The sequence below is a fragment of the Dipodomys spectabilis genome, unplaced genomic scaffold (genome assembly GCF_019054845.1).
Source record: "Dipodomys spectabilis isolate Male_0828 unplaced genomic scaffold, ASM1905484v1 ptg000141l, whole genome shotgun sequence".
Classification (NCBI taxonomy): domain Eukaryota; kingdom Metazoa; phylum Chordata; class Mammalia; order Rodentia; family Heteromyidae; genus Dipodomys; species Dipodomys spectabilis.
Window position 1 is genome coordinate 4,090,001 of NW_024870818.1, and position 12,222 is coordinate 4,102,222.

The 12,222-nt window shown below is 35.3% G+C and overlaps 1 protein-coding gene across 5 annotated transcripts in view; it reads right to left on the reverse strand.

Annotated features, from left to right (window-relative positions):
• Ehbp1 (EH domain binding protein 1) overlaps window positions 1–12,222 on the reverse strand; it is a 285,025-nt gene that overhangs the window by 77,778 nt on the left and 195,025 nt on the right. For all 5 annotated transcript variants that reach the window (XM_042691180.1, XM_042691182.1, XM_042691179.1 and 2 more), the window contains exons 13-14: window positions 10,406–11,311; window positions 5,226–5,369 (exon numbers count right to left, since the gene is read on the reverse strand). In XM_042691180.1, the coding sequence (XP_042547114.1) occupies window positions 5,226–5,369; window positions 10,406–11,311 (1,050 nt within the window). The remainder of the gene's footprint in view (window positions 1–5,225; window positions 5,370–10,405; window positions 11,312–12,222) is intronic.

Below are 12,222 nucleotides of genomic sequence, written 5' to 3' on the forward strand. Positions count from 1 at the left end.
TATGTTTTCTAAGAAGTCTAGGAACCATTGTTAAAATGGAAGACTTCAAATCAACTTAAATTTAGACATAATAGATAAACTACTATTGAAATCAATGAGAACCCCCCTGCTCCCTTGTACAGAGATATTTAGGTGGGACACAGAATTATAGTGGTATGCTTCTCTAAAATGCAACTATACACAAAGTTAAAACATATTTCTTTCTAATAACAGAACTGATATTATGTACAATAGAAAAAATAAAAATTTTAGGCTGAGCTTAATTGTAAAACTTTGATTTATAGAGTTATATTTAAATGTAACAATGTTTATAAATATTTTATAATGATTTATATATAGAACACACATATATATGAAAAATACAGAAAAGTTATTATTAGATTATATAAAAATAATGTTTAGTCTTTTTGAAAACAATTATATGGTAATGGCTTCTTTAATTATCTGGAGAAAAATCTAGTGATTTTATCTAAATCTGCTACAATTATTAGCATGACAGACTAGTCCCATTTAAATCAATATTTTCCAATCAACATCAAAAGTACAATGTTGATATCTTACCCTTTATGGCAACAAAATACCCTTTAAAAGTTTAATTAGCTTTTAAAAGAGCAGTTTGCATTCTCTTCATTCTTAATAAGTCATTTGGACTCATTTCTAAAGGCAAGTAAAAAAGTCACTATTTCTGTATTTTTTATATTTTTCTTAAATCACTAATTTAATCAGTTTTTATTAAATCACTAATTTATTTTGGTCTGACCAAACTAAAATCCCTTCTCATACATACAACTTTCTTTAGGGGATTCAAATATTCCTGTAGACCTTTGAAGACAATTACTACGAACATTCTAAGATTTGCTTTGCTAACTTGCAGTTTGATTCTTCCACCTGCTAACTGTCTCCTATATCAGTCAAGTATAATGGATAGGTTATTTTACTGGTAGTTTAAAAATTAGAGAAAAAACTTGAAGTCTTTTTTTGTAAGATTGTTGTAATTCTTTTTGGTTATTTCTTTTAAAGAAGTCTCCAGATATCTAACAACTTCTGCAAATTGTATTCATGCTACATAATTATTACTGAATAAACAACACATTTATAAATTCATTGATTGGCATTATATTAGATTGAAAATTTACCTGCATTTTTATTTTAGATTCCTATTTATAAATACATTTTTGCATAATTCTTCCAGTAGATTCAAAATGCTCTACAAATATCCTAACAATCCTGACAACAATGAAATATTGTGTTATTAAGAGTGTTAGCTGGATGCTGGTGGCTCACGCCTGTATCCTAGCTACTCAGGAGGCTGAGATCTGAGGATTGCAATTCAAAGCCAGCCCAGGTAGGAAAGCCTGTGAGTCTCTTATCTTCAATTAACCACCAAAAAAACAGAAGTGGCACTGTGGCTCAAAGTGTTAGAGTGCTAGCCTTGAGCAAAAGAGCTCAATGACAGTGACCAGGCCCTGAGTTCAAGTCCCATGACCACCACCACCAACAACAGAGTATTAACAGAGTGAATTATTGTAGTAGAGCATATTAATCCTAAACTCTAGAACATAAAATTCAAACATCTCTTTCAGATATCTATTTAATTACATGATCATGAATAAAGATAGGCTTGTTAAATGTACTTTTGCACATTATATTATTTTTAAAAATTATTTTTTCACTTATATTCCAATACAAAGCAATAAGTAAAAGTCTTACATAGACTAGCTTGTTAAAGTCTATTTTGACATATGTAGAAGAAAATATATTGAGAAAGAGTAATAAAGAAAATATGTTTTAAAAAAACTATCTTAAAATTACATTTTTCTTGGAGTTCATGTTTTTATATTTAAAGTGCTTTTTACATATATTACATAATCAAAAATGTTCCTTTGGATGATACAATGGCTACACTGCTAAGGCTGCCAAGTGCCTGAGTGGTACACTTGGAAAACAATGAACAACATAAATATTACAAATACTCTAAATTACAGAGATTGAGTAATGAAAACTGTCTTCTATGTAAAAGAAACATTTTAGGAGCAACTGAAACAGTTTATTTACCCCATCCCTTCAAAGGTACAAAGATACAATTGACTTTGAAATTTAAATGACTCTCCTTAAGAAAGACTTAGAAGACAATTGTACTTAAACCAAGTTCTCATAAAACATGCAATGGTAGCCCTGGTAAAATTAAAAGTATGTAGTACCTGTGTTTGTAACTATCAAGAGGAATGACAACTCAAAAATTTCCCAAGAATAACTAAACCTTGTAAGATTATTAAGACTTGTTTTCTTGTTTTTTTCTTCTTTTTTTGGCCACACTTTTCCCTGCCTTAAACCAGGAGCTCTAACTCTCTAATAGCAGAGATTATAGGCATAATCACCATGCTCAGCCTAAGATTTGCTTTCAATGTCTTAGACTTGCAGCCTAATACTAACTGCAGGCTATAATAATTAAGAGAGAAGGTTTAGTAGAATACTGTGCTTTAGGGCAGAGTTGAAGCTGAATTCTAATATCAGTCTCAGCATATGGAAAAAAAAACCGCGTATGTATAAAGAACTTATATCATTAGTATGAAAGGCAGAGCCAGGCACTGAGGCTGAGATCTGAGGATTGCACTTTGAAGTCAGCCCAAGCTGGAAAGTCCATGAGACTCTTATTTCCTATAAACTACTCAAAATAAAAAAGCCAGAAGTGGTGCTGTGGCTCAAGTGGTAGAGTACTTGCTTTAAGCAAAAAGAAGTTCAGGCATAGCGCCCAGGCCCAGAGTTCAAGCCCCAGGCCCAGCAAAAAAGGCACTGGGTTAGAGGCACAGCTCAAGCAGTAGAGCACCTGCTTAGGAAGTATAAGGCCCCGAATTTATGCTTGGTATGCACCTGCACAAAAGAGGAGAGGAAGGAGGGGAGAAGAGAGAAGGAAGGAAATAATTAAATAGAAGTATCATAACACAGGATTCAATAGCAAGAAACAAAAGATTGAGTCCCAAAGTGGCAAAAGTAATGTCATTTTCTTTACTGACTTGTGACAGTGGAAAGAACTTCCTGTGTCTAATAATGATCCATTTTGTTATAAATACCCTCAAAGAAACATTTTTTTAAAAGAAATTTTAAACTTTTACTACCAAAAATCTCCTTATAGCAAACTCTTCATTTAAACATTTTTATTAGATGCTACTTAGAGAATATGAAAACAATCTTTTAAAATTATTCCTTTCATTCACTCACTGAACATTTACTGAATACTTGCTGCTAGGGGTGAATTCATGAACTTGAATAGTTCATAGTTGTATGGGAGAGAGATTTATAATTAGATAATTATAGTGGGATAAACAAATGCTATAGTAAAGACACATTAAAACATACTAAAGAAATATAGGAAAGGGATTTAACTTTACCTTTTTGAAACTAGAACAACATTGTGATGAAAATCTCACTGTCATCATTAGCGTAATTATTGGGTGAGCGCTGTGGCTCAAGTGGTAGAGTGCTTGCCTTGAGCTGAAGAGCTCAGGGACAACGCCCAGGCCCAGAGTTCAAGCCCCATGATGGATCAAAAAAAATTATTCCCTTCATTCATTCATTTACTGAATATTCAGTGCTATGGATATCAAATTCTTGAACTCAGAATAGTTCATAGTTGAGTGGGAAAGATATTTATAATTAGAGTAGGATACATGTATGCCATTGTTCTGCTGGAAAAGTATCTTTTTCAAACTCATTTTTTTAATCTCCGTAATAATATCCATTCTATTTTCATAAGGATGCCAGAAAAATAAGCAAGCAAGGAATCAAACACAATGCTTTGATAATGTAATATCTGAAGTCATACTATCTAGGTACAGTTCCTGTTGTCACTTTTTTTTTTTTTGGTCTGTTGTGGAGCTTCAATTCAGGGATTGTGTGCTGTTCCTGAACTTTTTCACTGAAGGCCAGCACTCTACCACTTTAAGCCACAGTACCATCTCCAGTTTTCTTGTGGGTAACTAGATTAAGAGTTTTATTGCCGGACTTTCCTACCCAGGGTGGCTTCAAACTGCAATCCTCAGATCTCAGCCTCCTGAGTAGCTAGGATTACAGGTGTGAGCCACAGGCACCAGGCTCTGGCTGTCCCATAATGAGGATAATAAAACTTGTAATTGTTATGGTCATTAAATTAGAAAACCTAGGTAGAAGTACTCAGAAGCATGCATGACACAGACCAAGTACTCCATACTCCATGGTAACTGTTAAGAAATGTAAAATTTATACATAGGTAAACTGATTCTTTAAATCTACTTGCCAAATAGATCCTGCAAATATCCAGTATTATAAGTTAAAATCAATTCATGTGTAGATTTGATTATTAAATTTTATATTTAAAAATACAAAGACATGGATGTCCTACAGTTTCTAGAAACTGATAAAATATAACACAGTTTATACAAATTCAACAAAGTAACTTTTGTTGTATGCCTTCCCGAGGGCTTGAACTCAGGGCCTGGACATTCACTGGCCCTGAGCTGTTTTGCTCAAGGATAGTGCTCTACCACATGAGCCACAGCTCCACTTCCAGCTTTTTTTGGTGGTTAACTAGTGATAAGAGTCTCTTAGGACTCTCCTGCTTGGGTTGACTTTGAACTTTTATCCTCAGATTTCAGGTAGAATTACAGGTGTGAATCCTAATTCTAATATCTATAATAAAATTAACTTTGATGGTAAAAATGTAATCTTAAACATAGTACAAGGATAGGCACAGGGGTTGGGAAGGTGGCTCAGTGGTAGAGTGCTTACCTTGCATGCATGAGGCCCTGGGTTCGATTCCTCAGCACCACATAAGCAAAAAGAAAAAGCTGGGAGTGGCATTGTGGCTCAAGTGGTAGAGCGCTAGCCTTGAGCTGAAAAGCTGAGGGACAGCGGCCAGGCCCAGAGTTCAGGCCCCACGACCGGACCCCCCCCCCCCCAACAAAAAAAAAAAAAAAGGAAAGGCACAAAAAACACAAATTAGCAAAACCAGGTACAGGTGGAATTTATATTCCAGGATCTTATGTTTCCTCTTATCTAGAAGTACTGTTTAGGAATAATGACTTCATGGTTCTATATGTATGAATTCACCAGTTCATAATGTACTAAGTACTTACAATATACAAAGCCTGTGGGAAAATAAGCCAGAAATAAGAGCAAATTACTCCCGATATCAATACAGTTCTGATTAGAATTAACAATTTTTGGATTTTTCAACTAATATTCCTCACATCACTTAGCTGCCTGTTGTACAGGGGTGTAGCTGCACTGGCATTCTGTTTATTCCCGGCTTTTAAAGCTGCATCTTTTCTTGCTTGCTCAAGCAGAACTCTTGCTCTTTCTTTAAGCTCTTCTTGTCGGGATAACATTCGATGCTTAAAAAGAAAGACACAAAATTAGAAGCCACAAACAAAACAAAAATAAACAAGTAATCTACATTTCTAAACTAATTAAACATCAGACAATCTGTTGAAATAAGAGAGATTAGTAATAACACTGTAGCTTCCTTGCTAAGATTACCTATAGAAATGAAAGCAGAATATAAAAATCTTGACATGAAAGAAATAAACACATCTTTACTAACTTTATTAGAACATATTGTCATAATGTGTGTTTATACAAATGCATATAAATGCACTATATTACGTGCTATTCATCTTTGCCCAAGATAACAGTATAATGTGGGAACCAAAGATACTTTTAAACACTCAGCTTTTATTTTTATAGTCTAATAGAATTGATAGCAATGTATTCCCAAATTTATATACTGATAAAGATAATATATGATAATTTTATGAAATGACAAATATTTATGGAAAATTCAAAACTATTATATTTTGTAAAAAAAAACTAAGTCTGATTTCCTTCTTCCTTGTTCACTCTCCTTAAAATGAAACAAGCATATGAAAATTGGGAAAATATTCCCTTGGATTGGTTTGTAATCTTTCAAGCCCTGGTACCAGGACTTAAACAACTCAAGGTCTCTCAAACTTTTTCTACTTTCTTGCTCACATCTGACACTCTGAGTCATGTCACCAGACCTGGAAATCAGTTCTTAAATGGTGGCAACAACCAAAAGTACAATATACAGAATCTCCTTTTTTTTTTTTTTTGAGACGGAGTCTTATTATGTAGAGAGGGTAGCCTGGACTTCTGATCTTCCTGTCTCAACCTCCTGAGTACTGGGATTATAGGCAGTACCACCCATACTCCTGAAAGTCCAATGTCCAAAGTCTTTTAAAAAAATTAATATAGCCATGTTTTAGTTTTAGATAATTATTATTGTGATGTTTAACTTCTCTTCCCTTTTACAGTATAATTTTATAGTCAAAGAAAAGGAAATAAACAATAAATCTGTTGTTTCATTTACTATTATGTGAAACTATCTGAAAAGACCACTTTAGGATAAAAATCTTCATAGTTGACTATAACTACTTTTTAAACCCTTTTTCTGTAATCTTAATGTTTTCCTTAAAAAAAAGCATAAATAGGCTAAGCATGTGGCTTAGTGGTAGAGTGCTTGCCTAGAATGCATGAAGCCCTGGGTTTGATTCCTCAGTACCACATAAACAGAAAAAAACCAAAAGTGGCATTGTGGCACACTAAGCCTTAAGCAAAAAGTTCAGGGACAGTGCTTAGGCCCGGAGTTCAAGCCCCAAGACTGGCAAAAAAAAAAAGTGCATAGTTTTATTTTATTGTTAGCATATGCATGAGGTCTGGAACTATCACCACTACCTAATTCCAGAACATTTTCATCATTCAGGATTTGAAGGGGAGCACTGCACCAGTGGCTCACACTTGTGAATCTAGCTATTCAGGACATTGAGATCTGAAGAATGTGGTTCAAAAGCCAGCCAAGGCAGAAAAGTTTGTGAGAATATCATCTCCAATTAACCACCAAAAAGCTGGAAGTAGAATTGTTACTGAAGTGATAGAATGCTAGCCTTGAGCAAAAAAAGCTCAGGGACAGTACCAAGGTCCTAAGCTCAAGCCCCAGGAATACTCCCCCCCACACAAAAATCAGGTTTAAATTATTGTCCCACTAATAATAAGCAATGTAACGTTGAACAGATGTCACTTAAAATAATAGTGTAATTCCATTATATAATATATAATAATTTTGGAGTGACACCTGGGTTCAAATGCCAGTTCCATCACTTAATTGTAGACAAAAGATAAAAGTAGACTATTTTTCATAAAGATAGTGTAATGATTAAATAATAGTTTACTGAGTACTGGCACATGATAAATGCTAAATAAAAGTTAAACATTACCATTAAAAAGAACCCTCCATTTCCTTACCTTAGAAATGAGAATAGATCATCTTTAAGTCCTATGTTAGGTCTAAATTCTATAGTCCTTTCGTGGTTTCAACCCAGCTACACAAATAGTGAAACAACTGCTTTGGCCTTAAAAGCACATAAGCATATTTTTTTTTCTGATTAGTCATACATACTTCATATTCATTATAGAATTTTTAGAAAATACATATAAGTAAAAAAAAAACTGAAAAAATGTACTTTATGTTATTCAGAGATCATTACTATAGAATTGTGCTCCCCACCCCCTTTACCCACAGTGCTGGGGATAATATCCTTGGGAAGTACTCAATAATAGCATTATACCCCAGGCCTATCATGTTTTTTTCACTTTAATATTTTGCTTTTATTCATGCCCTTATATTTTTTATTAAGAACATAATTTGTTTTTTATTTTTTATTTTTATTTTTGCCAGTCATGGGGCCTGAACTCTGGGCCTGGGCGCTGTCCCTCAGCTCTTCAGCTCAAGGCTAGCGCTCTACCACTTGAGCCACAGCGCCACTTCCAGCTTTTTTCTTTTTGTTTATGTGGCCTAGGGCCTCATGCATGCAAGGCAAGCACTCTACCACTGAGCCACCTTCCCAGCCCCAGAACATAATTTTAATAGGCTAGCTAGAATTCTATTATTTAGAAGACTTGTACTTTAATTCATTTTATTGGACATATTGGTTGTCAACAATGCTTCCCTTTAGCAATATATATATATATATATATATATATATATATATATATATATATTTTTTTTTTTTTTTGGTTCCAGTCCTGAGGCTTGAACTCAGGGCCTGGGTGCTGTCCCTGAGCTTTTCTGCAAGATTCAGTCAGGGCGTTTTCTTGTTTTGTTTTAAATTTAAATTTAATTCTAAGGATGATGTATAGAGGGGTTACAGAAGTTACATAAGTAAGGTAATGAGTACATTTCTTTTCAATCAGTTTTACCCCCTCCCCTCCCTCATTTTCTCCCATTCTCATCCTCTCCCCTACCCCATGACCAATTCTCCTCCCTCCCAAGTTACAAAGTTTATTTCCAACTAGTGTCTGGTGAGTATTACTGTTACAGTGGTTCATCCTTAGTCCTAGCTCTTCTGTGATTCCCCTTCCTTTTCCCAAATTAGATAAACTTATATTACAAGACAAAGGTTTCCTTTGGTTTATTCCCAATCAGGGTCTTTTGTTTTGTTTTTGTGATTAACTGGGGCTAAGAGTCTCATGGATTTTCTTTTTTCTTATTTTGGGTCTGGTCGTGGCACCTGAACTCTGGGCCTGGGCACTGTCCCTCAGCTCTTCAGCTCAAGGCTAGCGCTCTACCACTTGAGCCACAGCGCCACTTCCGGCTTTTTTCTTTTTGCTTATGTGGTGCTGAGGAATCGAACCCAGGGCCTCATGCATGCAAGGCAAGTGCTCTACCACTGAGCCACCTTCCCAGCCCGTCTCATGGATTTTCTTGCCTAGGCTGCCTTCAAACTGTGATCCTCAGATCTCAACCTCCTGAATAGTTAAGGCTATAAGCATTAGCCACTGACACTCAGCTATAACAATTTTTTGTGAACAGCCTTTTATGCAAACTTTCATATACAATTACAGCTGTATAAAAATCTCTTCAGAAATAATTCTGGAAAGAAAGATTTAAGGGGATAAACATCTTTTTGTTGTTGTGGTGGTGGTGGTTGTCGTGGTGGTGATGGTACTAGGGATTGAGCTCAGGACTATTTAACTATATCCTTAGCCATTTTTTGAATTTTATTTTGAGACAGTCTGGCTAAGTTGCCTAAGCTCAATCAAGTAATCCTCCTGCCTCAGCTTTTCAGGTTATTTGGGACTACAGGCATCATATAGCCAGCTGACATAAACTAACTTTCTTTTCTATTCTTTTTACTTTTCTTTCTCTCTCTCCTTTCCTTCCTTCCTTTTTCCTTCCCCCCATTCCTCTCTCCTTCCCCCTTCCCTTCCTCTCTCTCTCTCTCTTCCATTTCCCCTTCCTTTTTCCCTTCCCTTCCCTTTCCCCTTTCATTTCCTTTTCCTCTTCTCCTTCCCTTTCCTCTTTTTTCCCCTTCCCTTTCCCCTGATTGTCTACCTACCTGCCTGTCTTTTGGGGCTGGGAACTGAATCCAGAGCCTTCTGCTGCTAGGCAGCATTGCAATACTGAGCTACATTCCAGCCCATTAACCTTTTGAAGGGATTTGATGCCCATTGCTAAATTGCCCTTTAGTAATGCTGACTGCTCTACATTTGGGTTATGACTTTTTAGTGCTATTAAGATCACAAAGTTTAGGAGCATGGGCCTTGTATTCAGATAATATTGGTTTTGTATACATACTTTAAATTTTATTCTATGATCTTAGGTAACTTTATAAACCCCACATTCTCCATTTTTAAAATGGGATTCAACCATTCACCTCATGGGAGGCAAAGTTTAAGAGCAAGATCTGTATAAGATATGTGATTGTTATCACAAGTACTAGGCCTCAGTGGGCAACAAAGTAACTGTTAAGGCTACGTAAAACATTAACTTACCATTTCCTATAAATAAATGCATTAGGAATGTCCATTATTTTACTTACTACAAAAAAAGGCAATTAAATTCTGATATACTAGGTTCTATACTTAATATCTTAATTTCAGAAAATCTAAAAATACAAAGATATATATATATATATATATATATATATATATATATATATATATATATATGAGAATTGATAAAAAAAATAGTGCATAAGAGAGAAATAGGTCAAAATCTACCTGTTATATATAACTTTGTAAAAACATGTTAGCCTTTGTATTATAGTTTGGGTGTCAGACATTACTCTTATCAGCCAAGTGTCAAATACACCTTTAAATTTCATCTATACAAAATCCTGATTCATAAATTAATGGCCAACGAATGAATATATCTGCAGCTGTAAGTGGAGGTGGTTTCATCATCCACTATAGCATTTTACTCATCTGATTTTCTGATTTGTTTACAATGAGAAATGATACCTAATATTTTATAATTGGTAACATATTAAAGTGTTCTATGAATGAATATAAAAAGAAACAAAACCATAAAAGAACTATCAAATATATATACTCACCATTCTAAATCACTTACCTGCACCATTTTGGAAGACTGATCAGCATGATTTAAAGTGGTTCTATCAGCATCTGAATCAGATTCTATCTGCCTCAGAGAAGTACGTTTTTTCTTTGCAAGGTCTGCATCTCTACTATATGAGTATCCAAGTTTAGAAGTAGGAGATAAACTTGCTGTTTTAGTAGGTGATTCAGCATTGGATCTACATTCCAGGGGTCTAGAAGTTTCTATTTTTTCTTGTTCTAAGCTACTCCTGACTTCTACATTCTTAAACTTTTGTTGTTCTGTCTCTTCACAAATCAAGGGTGGAGATACATCCTTCTTCTTATCACTAACGTATAAGTCACTTAATTCTAAAGTCTCAGCTTTTAGTAGTCTCTTCTTGCCTAACAAAATCTGTGCCTGGGTTGAATCTGTATTGGAACATATTCCAGGGTCATCAGATCCTGAAGTCCTTCCAGAACTCTGCTGGGATTTCTGGGGTTCTGTATCACTTTTAGTCCTGCGAGAATAAGGAGAGGCAGCGCTTGGACTAAGGTGATCATCAGGAGTCTGATGCTCACTTTCTGACTCTCCAACCCCACTATCATTTACAAATACAGAATCATCCTGGGACAAGAAGTCGACTGCTCCACTGGTAGGCTGCTGTTGTGGTTCAGGTTCCCGCTTTAGATCACTAAGCTCTGCATAGAATTTTTCTTGATCCACAGAACTGTTTGTATCTGTTTCATAGTTTCCAACTTTATATGTGCTTTTACTGCTATTTTCCTCTATTTGAACAACATTTAGTTCTTGGCCACTGAAATGTGCCCTTATTTGATAGAGGTAAGTCATAACAGTCAGTTTATCAGGAATTGCCAATAAAACCATATCAGAAGGCTCCAATAACCGGGAAATTCCTATGCTGGCAAATCCATCATAAGCCTTCAAAGGAGAAAAAAAACACAAGATATAAATATAGTAAGATATGAATATAAAAATTAGGTAAGTAGTATATAGTATATAGGTAGAGTATAGGTACAATATAGGTACCCATAATAACATACAGGTATAATTAAAATATAAGTATAATACAATACTATGGGTAGAATATAGGTACTCAGACTGTTTATTCTTATTTATTTATTTAATTTATTTATTGTGCTGGTCCTGGGGCTTGAACTCAGGGCCTGAGCGCTGTGCTGAGCCTGGAGCTGAACCTTTGGGCTAGGGTTCTAACACAAGTTACAGTTCCACTTCTGGCTTTTGGTGGTGAATTAGAGATGAGAGTCTCATTGACTTTCCTGCCCATGGTGGTTTAGAACTGCAAAAAGCCCCAACAAACAAACAAACAAACAAAAACCCCTCAGATCTCAGCCTCCTGAGTAGATAGAATTTTAGGCATGAGCTACTGGGCACCCAGCTCATCCATCCACTTTTAACACAACAAAACTTAATTTTTGTTGTTGTTGTTGTAGGGTATATAAGGTTACTACTAGCCAATGTCATATGAAAGAATAAAATTCCAAACATCAGAAATGTATAAAAATGGGTAAAAGAGGAAATAGTTTACTAAAAACAATGGAAATATTCTTTTCCAAAAAGAAAATATGAAAAAATGATAGTTAAAAAACATACAAAAGGGCTGGGAAGGTGGCTCAGTGGTAAGAGTGTTTGCCTTGCATGCATGAGGCCCTGGGCTCAATTCCTCAGCACCACATAAACAGAAAAAGCTGTAACTCAAATGGTAGAGTGCTTGCCTTGAGCTGAAGAGCTCAGGGACAGTGCCCAGGCCCAGAGTTCAGGCTCCATGACCAAAAAAGAAAAAACAAACAAACAAAAAAACCCACACAAAA